Raw genomic sequence first — 22,143 nt, forward strand, 5'->3', positions numbered from 1 at the left:
GTGAATGTGGTGACGTAGCACGAGGACCAATTGATGCCTGACAAGGGCGGGGGCTGCTAACTCATGGTGCGTTCAAGGAAACTCGTACTTTGTGTTTTTCCTTCCTGTGAAGTCATACCAGTTCGATCTGGTACGAGTTCACGGGTCGGAAGTTACGAGTGGCCGTTATAGGGAACTTTCACAGACAACAGGACGGTAAAAACACGAGCTACGGGTTACCTGGAACGCTACCAAGTCGTAGTTGTGACTTGAAGCTGTAACTTACGGTTTCAAAAGCCTGCCTTGAACACAGCATTAGCCGAAACGGCCGTGCCACTGATATCTGCTTTAACGTCCTTTGTTTGCTACATGTTTCTTTAGTTCCCAGTAGTGATTGTTGGTGAGTTTCTCTGCAATTTTTAAATTGACTTTGGTTCCCTTACAAACTACTTTTTTTTTTTAGCTCCTTGTTTATTTACTTCCATACAGTGGTTATATACGAGATGTTTGTTTTTTTGTTTTTGTTTATTCCCTTCAGTAGCTGCTCACTTTTTTGTTTCATATTTAGTAACTAGGGAACTTTCCAGCTGTGTGTCCACTGTTTAGTTCCCTCATTTTCCTTTAGTTCCCTACTTTCAATGGTTTTATTCCCTATTATGGGCCTGATGTTTTGATTTTCACATTTTATCTTCTGCATTTAACACATGTTTTACCTTCTTATGGTGTAGAATTACTGTGTGTTTCTTTGCTCCCTGTAGGTAACATATAGCCATTGTGTGTGTGTGTGGTTGCTGTCTTAATGTGTTTAGTTTACTTTTTCAGTGGATTTGTGTTTAGTTCCCTGGAGTTAACGTTGTTCAGGAGGTTTCCTGTCGTAGGAGGTTAATTAGTTCCCTGTAGTCGACAGTAGAGTTCATCAACCTGGAGCAGATGTTTAACTCCCTGCTGTGTAATATTTACCTGACCCGTCTTTTCTGTTTCAGTGAACTCAGTTTTTTTTTCTTGTGTGTGTGTGTGTGCGTTGCATAATAGTTTTGATGATCAAAGAGCTTATTTGTCAAAGTAAATTAATAACGCTGATGCACAACTTTCTAATGGCCAATTTAATCCGGCTGGTTTGCTGCTGCTGCTGCTGCTGGAGGAGCCCGGAGGGAACGAGCTGCTGATGAAACGTCTGTAAGAGTCAGTGTTGGAGTGTGAACTCAAAAGTCAAAGTCAGGGGGTTTCCTGTGAGGGAGGGGGCAGGTGGAGGTGGAGGTGGGGGGTGGAGGTCCTAATAGGGGTAGATGTTGGTGATGGGGTAAGCTGTGGGGTATCTGATGACTGGGACAACTACTGAGGGCAATCTGGAGGGGAAACCTGAAGAAGAGGAAAGGAAAAGGAAGAACAAAACAAAAAGAAAATAACTCAAATGGGGATGATGATGATGGCGACTTAATGGATGGATTATTGATCCGTTATTTATTATAGACCGAAACGCCTTGTTGTTTACAACTACTTCCGGGTAGAAAACCAGCACGTAATTTCAATGAACGAGAGTTTAGCTATATATCATGTTTTTCACGCCGTATCACCGTTTAGACAAATCTGAAATGATTAAGGAAACATTATTTCTGTGTGTGTGTTTTGTGTTGCTGGGGATTTATTCAGTTTGGGGGAATCACAGTGTCTAGAAAGCATCAGTGGCTCAGCTGACAGGAACAGCTAACGGTAGCAGCTAAGCTAACGGCGGTAGCAAAGCTAACGGCGGCAGCAAAGCTAACAACAGGACGTCAGCTGTTAAAACCCTCTCGTTGTTGGACACGACATGAAACTACTCCAGTTAGCTCAGTCATGTTGTAACTAAGATATCCACTGGAGAAAATATTTTTTCATGGACCGTTTATTGAGTCACTGAGTTATTAAAGTTAGCTAACGGTAGCTAACGGTTAGCTCGGCTAATCTATGATAACCATGGCTAATTACAAAAATGTGCACACATAAATAGTAATGTTTGTCCAGTCATTGGTTTTATAAACTTTACAAACATCAGATTAGTCTAAACGGCGATATAGTGACATGAAAAATGAGATAGGCTATACTATATAGGCCTAGTGAAAACCTTGTCCGTCACTATTGTTCTCATGCTGGTTTTCTACCCAGAAGTAGTTGTAAACAACAAGGCGATTGGTTCTATAGGTTCATCATCAGGATACTGTACCGTAGGCGGGGAGCGCGCCGGCAGGGCTGTAGCCGTAGGGAGCACCGAAACCTGGAGGGGAGGAGAGAGACACGAGGGATGGATCAGTCTAGCCGCTGCAGCAGTGTTAGTCTGATGATCAATACACAACAACTCATCTGCAGCTCCATGTGATCAGTTATCAGTTAGATGTGATGTGTTTAAGCTGCAGCTTGTTAACGGTCAGTGACAACAGACACAGGGACGGTGATGATGCGTTCAGGAGCAGGTGACGACACGTCAACCACCAGCGACCAAATTAAAACTGATCAATAATTGTGATGATGTCGGATAATTAATACAGCTCCTCCTCCTCCTCTTCTTTCTCCCCTTCATCTTCCTCTCCCTCCTCTATCTTCTTCCTCCTCCTCCTCTCTTTTTCTCCCCCTCCTCTATCTTCCTCCTCCTATTCCTCTTCCTCCTCTTTCTCCTCCTCTCTCTTACTTCTCCTCCCCCTCTACCCCCCACTTATTCCTCCTCCTTCTCTTCTTCCTCTTCCTCCCCCTCCTCCTCTTCTTTCTCCCCCTTCCCCCTTCCTCTTCTTATTCCTCTTCTTTCTCCCCCTCCTCTCTCTCCTCTTCATCCTCTTTCTCCCCACTTCTTCCTCCTTCCTCCTCCTCCATCTTCCTCCTCCTATTACTCTTCCTCCCCCTTTACCCCCCACTTCTTCCTCCTCCACCTCTTCCTCTCTCTTCCACCTCCTCTCCTTTTCCCCCCTCTACCCCTTCCTTCTTCTCTTCCTCCTCCTCTTCCTCTTCTTTCTCCCCCTCCTCCTCTCCTTTTTCCCCCTCTACCCTTTACCACCTCCTCCTCCTTCTCCCCCTCCACCTCCTCCTCTTCCTCCTCTCACTTCCTCCTCCTCCTCTTCCTCCTCCTCCTCTTCTTTTTCCCCCTATACCCCCTTATCTCCTCTTCCTCCTCCTCTCTCTTCCTATTCTTTCTCCCCCTCCTCCTCCTCTCTCTTCCACCTCCTCTCCTTTCCCCCCCTCTACGCCCTACCACCTCCTCCTCTTTTTTCTCCCCCTCCACCTCTGCTTCCTCCTCTTCTCCCCCTCCTCCTCCTCCTCTTCCTATTCCCCTTCCTTCCTCCTCTTTCTCCCCCTCCTCTATCTTCCTCCTCCTATTCCTCCTCTTTCTCCTCCTACTCCTCCTCTTTCTCCTCTCTCTTACTCCTCCTCCCCCTATACCCCCCACTTCTTCCTCCTCCTCCTCCTCTTCCTCTTCTTTCTCCCCCTCCTCCTCTTTCCCCCCCTCTACCGCCCTTCCTCCTCCTCTTCCTCCACCTCTCGTCCTCCTCCTTTCCTTTTCCCCCCTCTACCTCTTCTTTCTCCCCCTCTTCCTCTCCCCCTCCTCTCTCTTCCTATTCCTATTCCCCTTCCTTCCTCTTCTTCCTCCCTCTCCTTTCTCCTCCTCCTCCTCCTCCTCCTCTTTCTCCCCCTCTACCCTCTTCCTTCTCCTCCTCCTCCTCCTCCTCCTTCTCTCACCTGGGGGGATGTATCCGTGTGTGGGGGGGCTGCTGATGTACGGAGCTCTGGGGATGACGGGGACCCGCGGAGGTCGGGCAGCGAGGGCCGGGAGGGTCAGCACCGAGGTCACAGGTCGCTTTGGCTGCACGCACACACACGCACACAAACACACGCACACACACACACACACAAAACACAAACACACGCACTGTCATTGATTTGTGAAAATTGTTGTTTTGCTAAAAGAAGCTTCTTTTTTCAGAAAATTCAAAACTGGAACAAATAGCAAACCGGTGTGTTTAGGTATAAATATGTTTATCTGACTCACAGCCAGACTTTAAAAAAAAAAGTTTTCCTCAAACAGTCACTCGTTCCCTCAATCGATACACATTAAAACACAAACGCCTCTGAAAGTATCATTCATTATATTAATTAAAACGTGAAGCTCTCTATTGGATCTGTGAATTGCTCATTTTTCTTTATACAGTCATGGTCCAAATTATTGGCACCCTGCACTTTCTTCTTTTTTTTAGTTAACGGCCCAAAATTTCTCCCTGAAAATCGCTCCAACTACAAATGTTTTGGTTTTTCAGACGTGTATTTTCTTTGGTTTGCAATGGAACAACACAAAAAAGCCTGCTAACTGTCACAGGTGAGTTAAAATACCAATTAAAGGAGCATCACATGCTGGAAAGCTGGTTATTTCTTCCAGTTTTGAAAAGATGCCAATTATTTTGTCCAGTTCATTTTTGGAGTAAAATGTCAGTTTTGACATTCTCTACTCAGTTTTTTGTGTTGATTCATTGCAAACCAAAGAAAATACACGTCTGAAAAACCAAAACATTTGTAGCTGCAATGATTTTCAGGGAGAAATTTGGGCGTTATCCAAAAAAAAAAGTGCAGGATGCCAATATTCTTGACCATGACTGCACCAGTTTGTGTGTCATCATTTAATCCTTACACACAGGTTTCTTTATCATCATTCGTCTCGTTTCTCTTCAAACGACTGCGGCAAAGTGTTTAATCTGACTTTTATTGTCATTGTTCATAAATAATGTGAAAATAAAATGAACTTAACGATCTATGAAGGTTTGATCGTTCTGAAATCACTGTTGCTGCATAATGTCTTATAGACTCGTATAGGACGCTTCAATCAATCAATCGATCGATCAATTAATCGATCGATCACCCCGTGTGTTCACTCACTGGAGGGTTCGGCCGTTTCTTCTTGTTGCTGGTCGACTTGCAGCCGGAGAACAGGCTGTTGAGAGCGGCCAGCGCCGCGCTCGCTTTGGCCACTTTCTTATTGGGACCCGTTCCCCGGAAAACCTGTTTGTCCACCTCCACCTGTCACACAAACAAACACAGACTTAAAGGGATAGCTCAACATTTTGTCAAATTGGCCCCATTACCATAATCCCTATAGTCATAGCAGTAGGTTCGTTACCTTTAATTGTCGGTGCAAGCTGTTTTTTAGAACGGCGGAGCAGAGCCGTGAGCTGCTCAGAGCTACGCTACGGAGGCTCATTATGGGATTTCTTGGTTTCCCTCATCAAACTCATCAAATACACAATCCAACAACTCCACAACGCTCTGGTGGACAAGTTGTGAGCTGCACATTCACCACGCTATGAGATAATAACACAACGTTACCAGACAGAGTTGTTTTAGAGGGAAATTCATGCAAAACAGCTGATGCGCGTTGCCTTCAGGGACAGTTTTTCATCATCAGTCTCTGTATTTCCCTCTAAAACAACTCTGTCTGGTAACGTTGTGTTATTATCTCATAGCGTGGTGAATGTGCAGCTCACAACTTGTCCACCAGAGCGTTGTGGAGTTGTTGGATTGTGTATTTGATGAGTTTGCTAAAACTAACTAAACTAAAATAAACTAAAATAAACTGAGTGTTTGTGATTTTTCTGGGATGAAATTGTTTCATGTTCGTTGATCTTTTCAAGTGAAGACGTTTTAAAAGAAGCAAGAACATCAAAACACACTCCTCCCTCATCAAGACCCTCTGACTGTGTGTGTGTGTGTGTGTGTGTGTGTGTGTGTGTGTGTGTTTGCACCTCGATGATGAAGCGTTTGTCGTAGCTGCTGCCGCTCTCTGAGATCAGCTCGTACTTGAGGCCGCGGCGTTTCTCGTTCAGCTCCATCACCGGGTTTTTACCTCCGGCCGTCAGGATCGGACCCGGAGCTCTGGACTGAGGACGGACGGACGGACGGACGGACAGGGAATCAAACTCACATCACATGTCATCACTCATTTCTTCTTGTTACACTGAATGAACCACTGATGATCTGCAGTTTGTTGTTGCTCCGCCTCCTGTGTGACATCACGAGCATTTGGCCTCCGCGACTTGTCATCAGTCCATTAAAACCCTCCTGTTGTCCTTCTGGGTCAAGGAAGGAAGGAAGGAAGAAAGGAAGGACAAAGGGAAAGATGGGAGGGAAGAAGGAAGGGAAAAAGAAAGGAAAGATAGAAGGAGGGAGGGAACAGATTGGGTCAATTGGGTCAAAAAGGAAGGAAGAAGGACGAAGGAGGAAGGAAGGAAGGAATGAAGGAAGGAAAGAAGGGAGGAAGGAAGGAAGGCGAGAGGGAAAAAGGATTGTGGAAAGAAGGAAGGAAAGAGGAGGAAGGGAATACATTTGTTCAAGGAAGGAAGAAGGGAGAAAAGAAGGAAGGGAAAAGGGAAGAAAAGAAAAGATGGAGGGATAGGGAACAGATCAGGTCAGTTGGATCAAAACAGGAAGGGAGAAGAAGTAAGGACAAAGGGAAGGAAGGAAGGAAGGAAGGAAGGAAAGAGGAAAATAAGGAAAGGAAAGGGGAAGAAAAGAAAGATGGGGGGATAGGGAACAGATCAGGTCAGTTGGATTAAAACAGTAAGGAAGAAGAAGTAGGGACAGAGGGAAGGAAGGAAGGAAGGAAGGAGAGAAGGAAGGAAAAAAGGACTGCGGAAAGATGGAAGGAAGGAAGGAAGGAAAGGAAAAGGGAAGAAAAGAAAGATGGAGGGATAGGGAACAGATCACGTCAGTTGGACGAAGGGAAGGAAGGAAGGAAGGAAGGAAGGAAGGAAAAAAGGACTGTGGAAGGAAGGAAGGAAGAAGGGAAAGAAGGAAGGAAAAAAGGGAAGAAAAGAAAGATGGAGGGATAGGGAACATATCAGGTCAGTTGGATCAAAACAGGAAGGAACAAGAAGTAAGGACAAAGGGAAGGAAGGAAGGAAGGAAAGAAAAAAAGACTGTGGAAAGGAAGAAGGAAGGAAGGAAGAAAGGAAGAAATGAAGGACGGAAGGAAAGAAGGAAGTAAAAAAGGACTGTGGAAAGATGGAAGGAAGGAAGGAAGGAAGGAAGGGAGGGAACATACTGGGCCAACAGGAAGGTTTAACTGATGAGTGAAGGAGCCACGTGTCCAGTCGCCTCGGTGATGTGTTCAAGTGCTGCTGTGACGCGTGGGAATCTCCAGCACTTCACAGGTTTGTACCAGAGGCCACTGCCCGTCTGTGCCTGTTAACACCAGTGTGTCTGTGTGTGTGTGTGTTTAGTTGTGTGTGTGTGTGTGTGTGTGTGTGTGTGTGTGTGTGTGTGTGTGTGTTTAGTTGTGTGTGTGTGTGTGTGTGTCACCTCCTGTGTGTCCGTGGACGAGGTGATGGAGGTGGAGCTGGAGCTGGTCGACATCCTGTCGTTCTTCCCTTCGCCGTCCGACTTCTCGTCGGCGCTCAGAGAGTCCACGTCTCCGTCGCTGCTGAGCACGAAGCCCAGAGCCTGCAGCGCCTACACACACACACACACACACACACACACACACACACACACACACACACACACACACACACTGATTACCTGTGTCAAACCTTCTGATTAGAAGAGTAACTCAACTTGATAAACAGGAAGTAAATCACAGTTAATGTGTGTGTGCGTGACACCTTCAGGGCCACATGTGAACAAATATCAAACCAGTGTGTTTAGCTATAAATATGTTGTTAACACTTTATAATAAATACACACTATTAGGCATTAGTTAAAGCAGAAGTAAGTGATATATTTGTGTTAATATAAGTCTTAAATAGTTATATCTTCCGACAGCAATCACTTAGGCTACATAGAGTGTTTGGACCGAAACACGGGTCTGTCAGTCACTCTGCTCTGCTCTGAGCCGAAGAGAAAACTTTTATCGTATCCTACAGTTTTTATCCAATGAGGAGAGAGAACGGCATGCAGGGCTGTGTGTGCAGCCAAGGGACGCCGTGAATGTGGCGACGTAGGGACGAGGACTGTTATGGTGCGTTCAAGGAAACTCGTAACTCGTGTTTTTCCGTCCTGTGAAGTTGTACCAGTTCGATCTGGTACGAGTTCACCGGTCGGAAGTTACGAGTGGCCGTTATAGTGACTTTCACCGGTAAAACAGGTCGGAAAAACACGAGTGGGTTGCCTGGAACGCTACAAAGTCGTAAGTTGTGACTTGAAGCTGTAATTTACGGTTTCAAAAGCCTACCTGGAACGCAGCATTAGCGAAAACGACCGGATCGCTTACTTCTGCTTTAAGCATTAATAAATACTGAATTCTTCATTATAACACATGAATACTCATTAGTATGTAGTTTATAAACACAGTGCTTATCAATGATGAGTAAAACATTTTACATACAATACATACATAGCCTACTAATGAGTATTCATGTGTTATAAATGATGAATTCTGTATTTAAAGCTTAACTAATGCTTAATAGTGTGTACTAATTATAAAGTGTTACCAATGTGTTTATCTGACTCAAGACCAGAGTTTTAAAAAAAGTTTTCCCCAGAACGTTTGAAAGGACTTCCCTCAATCGATCCACATGAAAAAAAAAAACACTGTTCAGAAAACAACTGAAAGTATCATTCATTATATTAATTAAAATGTGTCGCACTTTATTGGATCTGTGAATCGCTCATTTGGTCCAAATTATTGGCAACCTGCACTTTTTTTTTTTCAGATAACACTCCAATATCTCCCTGAAAAATCGCTGCAACTACAAATGTCAAATGTGTATTTTCTTTGATTTGCAATGAAACAACACAAAAATAAATGTTAATTGTCACAGGCGAGTTAAAATACGAATTAAAGGAGCATCACATGACGATTTCTTCCAGTTTTGAAAAGGTGCAAATCACTTTGTCCATTTTTTTTTTTGCAGTTCTGTGAGTAAAATGTCAGATTCGTTTAGAAAACTAACTGAACTTGATAAACAGGAAGTCAATCCCACTTCCTGTCAGTTACGTGTGTGTGTGTGTGTGTGTGTGTGTGTGTGTGTGTGTTACCTTCAGGGCCACCTGCAGCTTGGCCGTCCTCTTGGAGTTGCCCGTGGCCTGGTACGTGGTTCCCTGGATCTCCACGGACATGGTGAAGACCGGCGCGTGGACCGGGCCGGACTGGGACAGCAGGCGGTACTGGAGGCCCGGGTGGATCTGGTTCAGACGCATCAGAGCGTTCATGGGATGGTTCGGGTCGGTCATCCTCCAGTCCAGGACTGAGGGACGGAGAGAGAGACTTTATTAATCCATAAAGGGACTTGTAGCAGCATCTCATGCAGACGGACACCAAAGAAAACAACAACCATTAAAGGGATAGTTCAATATTTTGGCAAATTGGCCCACTGCCTTAATCCCTATAGTTTTAGCAGTAGGTTTGTTACCTTTAATTGTCGGTGCAAGCTTTTTTTAGAACGGCGGAACAGAGCCGTGAGCTGCTCAGAGCTACGCTACGGAGGCTCATGGGATTTCTTGGTTTCCCTCATTAAAACTCATCAAATACACAATCCAACAACTCCACAACGCTCTGGTGGACAAGTTGTGACCTGCACATTCACCACGCTATGAGATAATAACACAACGTTACCAGACAGAGTTGTTTTAGAGGGAAATTCATGCAAAACCGCTGATACACGTTGCCTTCAGGGACAGTTTTTCAGCAAGCAGTCTCTGCATTTCCCTCTAAAACAACTCTGTCTGGTAACGTTGTGTTATTATCTCATAGCGTGGTGAATGTGCAGGTCACAACTTGTCCACCAGAGCGTTGTGGAGTTGTTGGATTGTGTATTTGATGAGTTAGATGAGGGAAACCAAGAAATCCCATGAGCCTCCGTAGCGTAGCTCTGAGCAGCTCACAGCTCTGCTCCGCCGTTCTAAAAACAGCTTGCACCGACAATTAAAGGTAACGAACCAACTGCTATGACTATAGGGATTATGGCAATGGGCCAATGGGCCAAAATGTTGAACTATCCCTTTAAATAAAACAGATTTAAATAATTAAAAACTCTAACTGAGATAAGAACAACATATTTATTTACTTTTCACTAGGAACATGAGCTGTTTCCTCCTGTTTCCGTGGCAGCACGTCTGAGAGATCCAGACTCAGACATGATTAAAAAGTGATGGATTCTTCAGGTTTGTTCAGATGAACTTTTTCTTTTCTGACATGATGAGATTTTTGTTTCAGGAAACGAGATGAAAACACTTTTTTTCTTTTTGTTCTTGTACTTGTTTTTTAACTGAATATTATTTCCTTTATTTCCTGCCGTGCAATGAACCCTGGGAAACGTCGCCTTCATCGCTCATGGAGACGAAGAACTGAATGGGAGGAGCCTCTGAAACCGCTGAGCTGCACGTTTACATCCCAGGCAAAAACAATGATGCAGGCTTCAAAAATTGTTATCTCCTCCATATCCACAACCAATCGTAAACGTATGATTTACATTAACAATCTATGGAATTTTACAGTACAAGTCTTTTAAGGGCGTTTTCTCAAAATGAGTTTTTCCTCAGACTCTGAACCCGAAATCTCAACTTCAGCAGCACTTACAGACACCAAACCTTCCAGTTTTATTCCTTTCTATATTCTGAAGGTTTTTACAGAGGGGATTGTTGATATATCATTCAGAGCCTGATTTATACAACATTTTATTTCTAAAAACATGGCGAAATTGGATTTTTTTAGGGCTGGTGACAGTATTTTCTCATTTACAGAGAGATAAAAAAAGATATCCAAAATCCCCTCTGTAAAAACTTCTGAATCTAATATGTCAACAAAATGAAACAAGAATTTTGAAAGAGGCTTTATCCATTTTTCAGATTTCGGGTCAGGAAATGTATGCAAATTAGCGCATATTTAATCAGATATTGCCTAATTTACATATTTAAACATACAATTTGACAAAACTTGTAATACAAAAAATATTTGTCTTAATGTAAGTGATAAACTTGGGAAGTTTCATGGTGATATCTGTTATTTAAAATTTTTACCCTATTCACCTGGGGTGTCTCCCCTTAACTTTTCAACACTGTGATATTATAACCGCGGCACGTGGTCGAGGTTTTGAGTGTTTCCTGCTGCGGTCTCCACGGCGACGGCGGCTTGAGGAGCTGCTGTCAATCAACCGGCAGCGAACGGCCGCTCGTGAATCATCCGACAGCTTTTTTTTTCCCCTCACACTCACTCTTGGTCTTTTTATGTTGGATGGATCCTCCGGCAGCGTAACGACCGCGGTTCAGCGTGGTGAATATGTGAAGGTGCTGATGGACAGGTGCAGGAGAGGGGGAGGTGTCGACGCTCTGTATGAACACGTGTGTGTGTGTGTGTGTCGGGGTGTGTGTGGGAGGCAGTGATAATTGCAGTGTGCAGTATTAATCCCTCTCTATCTCTGCCTCTCTCCTTTGAACTGGAAGCAGATGAGAGTTGCCCGAGACGATCGTCCCACCGAGGCTCAATTTAATTACTGTGACATCCACAGACAGGAGGGGGATGGAGGGGTGTATGTGTGTGTGTGTGTGTGTGAGTGTGGGAGTGTGGGGGGTCAGCTGAGTTGTGTTTTAGGGGATTTTCAAACATGTATCTTTGAGTTCAGACTAGGGCTGCCACGATGATTCAACTAGTCATGATTATGTCGACTATTAAAGTAGCTTCTCTGAGTTACAGGGGGTCTCGGCGTAGCAGTGCATGTCCATATAACGGTTGCAAATGGATACCAACTGTCTTCGTAACAAAAAGACACACCAAAAAACATCCAAATACCTCCATGCTGCTCGTATGTAATGTCCGTCTTGTATTGAAGCCCCGAAATGTGAAATTGTCCTGAAATTTTTTTAAATAAGTCTATATTTCAAGCTTGTTTGTAGCTGAAACTTCTCGAAGCTCCTCTTCCCGGTTCGTCCAAAGCTTGAAATATAGACGGACATTACATACGAGCACTATGGAGGTATTTGGATGTTTTTTGGTGTGTCTTTTTGTTACGAAGAAAAGTGAGCCCCGTTCGCAACCGTCATATGGATGGACATGCAGTGCTGCACCAAGGAAATTTCAATTTTGGGTGAACTATCCCTTTAATAGTCGACGCGTCTTTTTTTTTTTGTTTTTTTTTAACTTTGTTTTTCTCTCAAAACTGCTGCGGCACCTTCCACACGCACCCGCCGCTGCAGCTGCCCAACACACACACACACACACACACACACACCTGCACTCACTCAAGGCCCCCACATACTCGGCCGTAGCCTACTTGCCTCCACGTACAGTACATGTTCTCTCTCTTTTCTCCTTCTATCTCTCGTCCGTCATCAAGCGGCACCGGTGTTTTACTCAGCTGTTTGCACTTTATGCTATGTTATAGAATTGTTTGTTGCTACAAGCTGCATATTTCATTAAAAGTTTAATGAACTATCATCTTAATTGTCTCTATTTTTAGTTAGCATATACCTTAAACACTTCAAGCTGAAAGCTAATGATGGTTATAAGAGCAGCTGCATGCTGGTGCGATAAGCTGTATGTTTTACATTCAATTTACGTATTAGTCGACTAATCGAAAAAAATAATTGGTGACTAGTCGACTTGCAAAATAATGGTTTGTGGCAGCCCTAGTTCAGACTCTGGTTTGTTTTCTCTTCAGTACAAGTCGTCTGATCTGATTTCAAAATGCAGGATGGTTGAAAAAGCTCGAATGTTTCAGTGAACGCATCCTGAGACAGTGAACGCAGCGTGAGACAGTGAACGCATCGCACATGTGATGATGTCAAACTTGATGTCAAAGATGTTTTTTTCTGCACAAATCAAAGCTGCAGTCTCATTGTCTGATTGTGTGTGTCTGTAATGTGTCTGTCACCTTTCATCCTCTTGATGAAGTCTCTGTCGTCCAGTCCCACGTCGTCCCGCAGCCTCTTCTGACACGAGCCTGCAGAGGAATCACAGGTCACGTCACATCATCACAAGTCATAGGTAGATGAGAGTAGCAGGTGAGGCCACGCCCCCTTTCTGGTGAAAACAAACTGCTGGTTTTGACTGGAGGTAAATACAAATCCCGCCGTAGTCCGTCTTGATTTGGCCTGGAAACCTCCTGCAATAGCTAACGTTTGTCAGGCAGACAGCTATATCACGTCGTTTTACCGAAAAAAACAAAGATTTAGGGAATGTATGTCCATACAGCCTATCGGAAAATGAGCCCACTCAGCGGGGAGAGGTGTGGTATATAACGCTGAGTGAAACATGTCAATCAACTGCCGCCTTAGTGCAGTGGTTAGAGCAGTTACCTTGGGTGCACATGGCCAGGAATCGAACCAAGGCCAAGGCCCAATTTTGGGGGGGACACATCAAAATTCAAATTTGCTCAAAATGTACCCCCCAATATATAGCCAGCTGATTAAAAAAAGAAAAAAGTATCCCATGTGTTAGTGAATTTACCGTATACTTTCCGGACTATAGAGCGCACCTGAGTATAAGCCGCATCAGCTAAATTTGAAAAGAAAATGCATATATAGGCCGCACTTGAATATAAGCCGCAGGTTTTCATGTTGTAACATGAGATATTTACACAGAAAGACAGGGGAACTGTACAAGTCCGCTTGCTTTTCCACTGTTCTGGTTACGCTCCTCTCGCCCATGTGCATCTGTTTACAACGAAGCTGGTGAAAAATCAATAAATGGAGCGGTGGATAACGTTACATAACATATACGATGTTATGGTGCGTGTGTTTGTGTAGTCTTAACCGTCATAAACAAAAGATTACGGGTTAGGGAGCGCGTTTGTGTGCGGTGTGCAGAGATGAGAGCTGGGGCACCGGGGCGGGGAAAAAAGTAGCGGCTTATAGTCCGAAAAGTACGGTATAGATACACTGTATATATAGAAAGAGAGAGATTTGGTCCCCCCCAATGTTGACTCCATGGTTACGGCCTTGAATCAACGAACAATATACCACACAACAACTCTTTGGCATTGTGGTTTTTTGTATTAGCGCCTATGGAACACACCGAGGACTTCTCCTTTGTTTTCACCGGCGAGGGGGCGTGGCCTTTTACGTGACGTAGGGTTACTGTCTTCTATATCAGTCATCACAGGTCACATCACAGGGTTTAACACATCAATACTTCATCAATACACTTAACACATTCATCCTTCTCCAGATGAAGTCAAAACAGAGGAGAGAGTGGATGCAGGAAAGGGGGAATAAAGTGAGGAGATAAAAATAGAAAACCAGACACACACGTACACACTCACAGATGAAAACACACACACACACACATACAGAGAGACAGACAGACTGTCACACTCACACAGATCCACATGAAGATGAGACAATATGAATAAACACACACCTTCTAACAGCCTCGCTGAGGGTTTGCTGGCAGGGAGAGGATCCATATTCAAGACCTTGTAAAGCTGTCCAAAGGCTAGGAGGCGTAACGCATGCTGAAAGACACACACACACGCAGACAGAATAAGGGCACATCACTACAGAGCACAGGGAGAAGCCCGTGTGTGCACTCATAGGAGATCAGAGAAATAAACAGGCTGCAAAGATAACCATTTATTCTGCGATCAATACGCTTTAATTATCTGGGAAGCTCTCGGCCCCACGTTGCCGAGGAGCACCTGAGTCCTCTGGGAGAAAAGAAAGACTCCAAGAGGACGGATAAACACTCGCTGGGCACAAATCAGGAAGGAAGGAGAAGGAGGAGAAGAGGAGGAGGAGGAGGAGTGGAAAAAAAACAAAAAACAGAAAGAAAAATATTCCCAGATTTCCATTTCAGGACGTTTCATCCGACTCCAGAGAGAGAGAGGGAGAGGAAGCTGCTCAGTGTCTCCGCCGGGGGGGAGACTTTGTTGTGCAGCAGCAGCAGCAGCAGCAGCGGTGGTTATAGTGGTGGTGGTGGTGGTGGTGGTGTGGGTGTAAACGAGGAAGAGAGTTCCCACGCTCATTATGTGGCTAATTAGGCTGCCAGTTCGTCAAGCCTCCGCGGCTGCTGCTGCTGCTGATTTGGGGTCAGAGTCTGGGGCTTCTGAGGCCACTCTCCATATCTATTTATAGCAGCGCTGGTGCTGACGTGAGCAAGGGGCTTCTTCTTCGCCGGGGCCGGGGCCGGGGCCGGGGCGGGGAGGCCGAGGGGACTCGCCGCTTTAAAGGGGGATAGTTCACCCAAAATTCAAATTTCACTCATTATCTACTCACTAGGGCTGGGACGATATGCTTTTCTCCCGATTCGATTCTTCTACGATTTTTTGGATGGCGATTCGATTTAAATTGCGATTCTACGATATTGCCGATTCTCTCGATTTTTAGTCGCATTTTTAACATTTATCTGCACACAAATACTGTAGGAGCCTATAATACATACTCCATTATAAAGTGAACTTAAACCCTTTTCAAAACCTGTACTCTGTATGTAAAAAAGGCTAACAAATGCACATTGCACAATATTTTAAAAAATTCAAAAAAAAAAAAAAAATTCAAAAAAAAATATTGATTTTTGAAAAAAAAAATCGATTTAAAAATCGTCAAAAAAGATATCGCAATATTTATGTAAATCGATTTTTTCTCCCACCCCTAGACATTAGAGACGAGCACTATGGAGGTATTTGGATGTTTTTTGGTGTGTCTCTTTGGACAAAGAGAAGTGGTATCCATTCACAACCGTTATATGGACAAATACTGCTACGCCGAGACCCCCTGTAACTCAGAGAAGGAACGGAGGACTCTGAAAATTCTCACAGCTCTTAGTCGACATGAGGGTGAGTAGATAATGAGTGAAATTTGAATTTTGGGTGAACTATCCCTTTAAATAACCGTCCTTCAATCACTTAGTGTAACGTTAATCGTCTGATTTTCTGGAAGAAATGCTGACGAACGCCGGTGGTGCAGCATCGCAGAGACACAGAGACAGACAGACAGAGAGAGACGTGTCCAGGCCTCAGGAGGAGCAGGAGGAGGAGGTTTAAGTCTGCAGCAGGTTTTATAGCAGGAAAAAACAGGAAGTGGAAGTTTTATGAGGCTCTGAGGGCTGCGTGTCGAGACCACAGTGAGCGAGCAGCAGCAGCAGCAGCAGCTCCAATTAAAGACTCTCCTCAGATCTGTGAAAAAAAAAGACTTCAGCGCTCCCAGTTTGGATTTAAAACTCAAAACCTCACAAGAACTTTCTCTGAGGGTTCGAGACAAACACGGCGAGGAGAGACGAGAGTCAGAGAGGCCGGTTAATGGGGAAAAAGAGCTCCTACAGTCTGTAACGGCTCCTGCCCGAGTGCCTTTGAGCCGAGCGTTAAACCTCCAAACTGCCCCAGTGGGACAGCAGCTAATAAAGCAAGGTTATCATCACAGCTTTATTTCTAAGCTGTTAAATGTTCAGCTGCTTCTGAAGAAGAACTGGATCCAAGTCTGTGCAGATTTTTATTATTATTTTTTTTTACCCAAAATAAAAAACAAACTATGTCAGAAAGTTTCTCAGCTCAGTGAATATTTAATAGTTGTGTTTCTGTCTGAAATCCAAACATCCCAACACTTGATATTACTATTTAAGGTGTAAGTGATGTTGTAAATTTTATCATCTTTCCTCAAACCCACAGATCCCAGACAAAGAAGCGACATTTCACCAGTTTGGCTCTGGCTGGAGTTCCTCAGGGTTCAGTTCTCGGCCCAGTTGCATTTTCTATCTATACTGGTCTTTTTGGACTGTTATAGTCATTAGAGCTCATTAACATAAAAACTATGCCTATTTTTTTGTAGTTAAAGGTACATTGTGTAGGAATCGTATTTTTCATGCTGCATTCACGTGAAATTGGACAGACGGCAGACGGACGACAGCCGCTGCACCTAACGGCATAAACAAGCCTCTATGTAAACAAGTGATCCGTCAGCACGAGGCAAAACAATACACGTGACAATATGTTGTCATGGCGATGTCGTATTGTTTATCCGACCCACGTTTTACCGTCTTTCTCTGGACTTCTGTGACTAAAATGACATCTGGTTTGTTACCGACGGCCGTCTGCCCGACTGCACGTGAATGCAGCATACTATTTCAGGTGTAAGTGATGTTGTAAGTTTGATCATCTTCAACAAGAGAACTTTCAGTTTCACTTTTTGCTTTTTCTCAAACCCACAGATCCCAGACAAAGAAGCGTTGTTTCACCAGTTTGGCTCTGACTGGAGTTCCTCAGGGTTCTGTTCTCGGCCCAGTTGCATTTTCTATCTGGTCTTTTTGGACTGTTATAGTCATTAGAGCTCATTAACATAAAAACAATGCCTATTTTTTTGTAGTTAAAGGTACATTGTGTAGGAATTCCTCCCATCTAGTGCTGCGGTTGTATATCGCAAGCAACTCAATCGTATTTTTCATTTTTCATTCTATCTATACTGGTCTTTTTGGACTGTTACAGTAATTCGTATAGACCACGCATGCAATTAATCTGAATTAAACTCAAAGAAATAGTAGAAATATTTAGAATTCATTACATTTCGATTTGAAAAATGGTGAGAAGCCATGTGTGATATTGTGAAGCAAGTAATTCAGATATTTCAAAACCAGATTTCTGATGTAAAAATACTTTGAAAATGGTTAAATTTGACTCTTGAGAAACGATCGAGCAGCTAAAATGGAAACTAACCAACAGTTGAAGCAATAACAAAGATTTTACATTGAAAATCTCGTCTCTGCAGAGCAGGGAAGTGGCCGATGAAGTGGCTGATGGGTAAACGTGTACTGACCTGGGCGCTGTGAGTGATGGCGTTGGCCTGCTGGGCGCTGAGGTGGGACAGGACGTCTGTCGGTTCCCTCTCACAGGGGTCGTGAACTCCTGGACCTCCTGCAGACAAACCAGACCTCAGTATCTCCACATCCACATCCACATCCACATCCACACTGATGCTCTGAGGTCAAAGGTCAAAGGTTTCCCAGGTCAAGATCAAACACCGCTCCATGTTTAGTTTTATGTGTGACCCCAGGAGATGAATGTTTAGTTTATACACAGAGTGATAATAGTTTAAAATCCCTGCACCAACTTCCTCTGAATGAAACCAAAGTTAAACTCGAGCGTCTTTCATGTTGCTGCGAGGCCTCGGGGAGTCTCCGTCCTAATATGGAGCAGCAGTTACTACACTGCACATACACACACACACACACACACACTGGTTTATCATAAAACACACTCATTAAAGATTTTTCTTCATCCTCCTGCGAGTGAGAATCTGTTTTCTGTGCTCGTCGGATTCTTAGTTTATTTACTTACTCACTTTAAAACCTTGTTTTCAGTCTCTGGGCTGATTTTTCCTTCTTTTTTTTTTCTAAAAACATAACATCAGATTTTTATTTGTCACCGTGGGGGGAAAGTGGAGCAGAGAGACGCCCGACTTGACGCCTCCTTCAAGTGACAGACAGACAGTTAGTTTCTGTATTTTTACACTCAGATCGCTGAGAGACTGTGGCTCCATCTCAAACCTAACAGCAGCGTTATGTAACGGGATGTCAGGGAGCGGCTCCCACATTTCAAAATGTTTTCAGAAAAACAGAGGAAATGGTTGAAAATCCACTAACGAGACACGCTGATATCCAGTAGGTTTAATGTTTACTGTGTTGGAGCAGCGGCTGCAAATAATCTGTCCGTTTTTAGTTGATATTAGCATGTTGGTTTAGGGATTTTCAACCCTGTAACAACGACTCAGTCCCCTAACAGTGTTTTTTTGTCACAGATGTTGAAGATTTTGTCTAAAAGTAGCTAAAAATCCTTAATTGGCCAAGGTAGCATCACATGACTTTAGGAAATCATTAAATTATAATAGTTTTCTATAAGATTAAGGTTCAGCTTAAAGGTGTCAATCTCACAATAGAAACAATTGAATATAGGTCTATATAAGAAAAGATGTTAACACTTTCTTCTCTTTATAGTAGCCTATGTTCTTCTAAAGACTTGAGAGATGTCACTTCCTCAGTGCTGAGGATGTTGAACTGAGCATTTCTTTTGTAATCAGGGGGAATTGGTGGCTATGTTGTTACCGGGTTGAACAAAATTGGGGGATGTGATAAAATATTGCTATTTCATAAATAATTGATATATTTTTTTCAGGATTATGCATTGTTTCGGTTAAAGTAGTCAGGAATATTATTATATTCACAATTTAAAAAAAGTTAATTGCACAGAGATGCTGCAGGAGGGTTGTGGAATCTTAACTCGAGTAGAAAATGTTTTATATTTTTTAGTTTCCACATTTATGTTTCAAATTTTAAAAAAAAAGTCAATTTGAAAAGCTTGTCTGTATGATTATCATGCAGTTGACAGATATCAGCACTGGTAACAAGGTGGCACGGCCTCTATACTCACTGTACCTGTACGTTTAGAAAAAACATGAAAATATGAACCTGTTTATTATTTGAATAGCTTAGTATTGATATTTTTTATGTGTGTTTGTCTCTTTTCTTTCTATCTATCTATCTATCTATCTATCTATCTATCTATCTATCTATCTATCTATCTATCTATCTATCTATCTATCTATCTATCTATATCTAATGCAGAATAACAAGCTGGCACTTGGCCTAGTTTGATATAAAACATTTTATATAATATAGTGGGGATCCCTGCTCCATCCCTCTCTCCTTGGCCTGAAAAACGTTGAAGACACCTGTTTTAAATGAAATGAAAAAGTGATTCTGGTCATAGGGCTATAAATTTGGCTATCATCTACTCCTTAGCAACCCCATTTAAAAAAGATCTTAACAAGATTTCTATTGTTTTTTGTGTTTTATAATCCAAAGACACATGGATCCATCAATTTATGGCATTAAAAAGGCAAAAAAAAAAGTTAAAGGTAAACCTGAGGGATGCAAAATGCACCAAATTCAGGAAACATAAGTCTGATGTTAATATCAGATTAAGCCCATGTGAGCATCATAAAGGAAACGTCCAGGACACGCTGGGAGCTGCTGCTGCTGGTGAAGTCGTATGTTGAGTTTAATCATGGATGATTCAGTCTTTGATCACAAACGGTGGATCATCATTCTAATTGCTGCATGTGGTCAAACACCAACCTCCAGTTTCTGCTCCTTCACATTCAACAACACATTTTCTTTTCCCAGCTAAGCAGAAGGTTCCTCCTCCTCGTTCCTCCGAGTGTCTTTTTAATTTCGGTGCCAAACTTAATGATTTCATTTCTCTGCTCTGAGCTCAGAGTCGTTCTCTCTCTCTCTCTCACTGACGGCTCAAATATATTAATTTCTGTCAGCGCGACTTTCATCGTCTTCTACTAGATTAAAAACGGTTTAATGTGTTGAACAGAGCGACTATCAGAGCGCCGACCTCATTCATGAGAGACAGTAATAGAAAAACTAAAGACTGACATTGTCCTGTCAACATAAAAGATCTTTTTTCTATTTCACCTCTGAGTTTTAGTTGTTGGAGAAAACGGTTGAATATATAATTTCTCTGTCAGTTGAACCGACCAGATCAGAATGTGTGATTAAACTCTCTTGTTCCCTCCGTGTCCCTGACAGAAGGAGGTAAACAAAGTGACGCTCCAACCAGGACTCAGTCGACACAGCTGCTCCTGACTCCTCGCTGGGGTTTTTGTTTTTTTCCCAGCATGCTCGGCGCTGTGACAACTGAAGGACACCTGTCTGGTTTTACACCACCGCCGTCGTCTCCTCTCCAAGGCTCCTTCAATTGCTTGATTCAATGCACTCGGGTAATTCAGACCCAGAGAGTCAGAGGAAGACACACCTCTAAAAATATACACTTAAAGGAATAGTTCACCAAAAATTTTAATTAATTGTTGACTCACCCTCATGCTGATGAATACTCCGGAGTAGTTTTTTATTCCTCAAAGGGCATCTGGAGACCCGGGAGGCCGGTTCGTAGTCCAACGAAAACTTTATATGAGAGTAATAGCGCCCGACACAAAAACGTCCATAAACCTACACAAAAACCATTTAATATAATATTTTTGTGTAGTTTTATGGACCTTTTTGTGTCGGACCCTGGGATTTCGTGGACTACGAACCGGCCTCCCAGGTCTCCAGACGCACTATGAGGAATAAAAAACTACTCCGGAGTATTCATCAGCATGAGGGTGAGTCAACAATGACTGAATTTCATTTTTTGGTGAACTATTCCTTTAAGCCCAAAATTATTCATACCCCTGTCAAATACAAGGAATTTCTTAATTTTTTCAGTTACAGATGAGTACTGCAACTCAGATTTGACATAAATAGGAAATGGAGGAAAGTCTGGAGCCATGACCAATTAATTTAAGTAAAGTTACATTGTTAAAGGTTTTTATTTTAACGTTGAACAAATATCACCACGTCCAAAATGTTTCATCCTACCCCAGTGATACCAAGACAAATAGCCCTCGGATGTTTGAACAAACCGTTCTCTTTAAGGGTCTGAAGTGTTCAACATTTTGGCAAATTGGCCCATTGCCATAATCCCTATAGTCATAGCAGTAGGTTCGTTACCTTTAATTGTCGGTGCAAGCTATTTTTAGAACGGCGGAGCAGAGCCGTGAGCTGCTCAGAACTACGCTACGGAGGCTCATGGGATTTCTTGGTTTCCCTCATCAAACTCATCAAATACACAATCCAACAACTCCACAACGCTCTGGTGGACAAGTTGTGACCTGCACATTCACCACGCTATGAGATAATAACACAACGTTACCAGACAGAGTTGTTTTAGAGGGAAATTCATGTAAAACTGCTGATGCGCGTTGCCTTCAGGGACAGTTTTTCATCAAGCAGTCTCTGTATTTCCCTCTAAAACAACTCTGTCTGGTAACGTTGTGTTATTATCTCATAGCGTGGTGAATGTGCAGGTCAGCCTGCGTCGTCATCCCAGGGGAGACCTCGAGCCGTTTAACAGGTTTTTAGAGGTTTACCACCGGCTGGTTAAATTATTTTTAGGCGATAAATGTTGGTGTCATTGATGAAATCTCATCTAACTGTGGCAGCCACATTAGCTTGTGTGAATGAAAAGTGAAGCTTCAGGTGTGTGCTGCTGCTGCCTCGGGGCTACGTATGCACAGAAATCACCACATTTACATCAATAAATAAATGTTTTACAATGAACCGATCTGTCTACATTAAATTAAATTTATTAATACAGCTGATACCAAAGAACGTCTCTGCCGATACGTCTCTGGGTAGAGCGGAGCAGGCTGGCGCGGAGTCAGCCGTACATTGAAGATGATGACTAA

At 43.2% G+C, this 22,143-nt stretch overlaps 1 protein-coding gene across 1 annotated transcript in view; it reads right to left on the reverse strand.

Moving 5' to 3' along the window:
- Positions 1-326: 326 nt before the first annotated feature.
- The window catches only part of LOC146980919 (spermatid perinuclear RNA-binding protein-like), a 95,181-nt gene continuing 73,364 nt past the window's right edge, over positions 327-22,143 (reverse strand). Inside the window, exons 9-18 of the mRNA XM_085785845.1 lie at positions 17,665-17,762; positions 14,282-14,375; positions 12,795-12,863; positions 8,965-9,173; positions 7,288-7,437; positions 5,733-5,867; positions 4,870-5,010; positions 3,682-3,805; positions 2,180-2,230; positions 327-1,338 (exon numbers count right to left, since the gene is read on the reverse strand). Of these exons, the coding sequence (XP_085641971.1) occupies positions 1,253-1,338; positions 2,180-2,230; positions 3,682-3,805; positions 4,870-5,010; positions 5,733-5,867; positions 7,288-7,437; positions 8,965-9,173; positions 12,795-12,863; positions 14,282-14,375; positions 17,665-17,762 (1,157 nt within the window). The 3' untranslated portion in view covers positions 327-1,252. The remainder of the gene's footprint in view (positions 1,339-2,179; positions 2,231-3,681; positions 3,806-4,869; positions 5,011-5,732; positions 5,868-7,287; positions 7,438-8,964; positions 9,174-12,794; positions 12,864-14,281; positions 14,376-17,664; positions 17,763-22,143) is intronic.

This window comes from Trachurus japonicus, chromosome 9 (genome assembly GCF_045865225.1).
Source record: "Trachurus japonicus isolate A0001 chromosome 9, Traja_1.0".
NCBI classification, from domain to species: domain Eukaryota; kingdom Metazoa; phylum Chordata; class Actinopteri; order Carangiformes; family Carangidae; genus Trachurus; species Trachurus japonicus.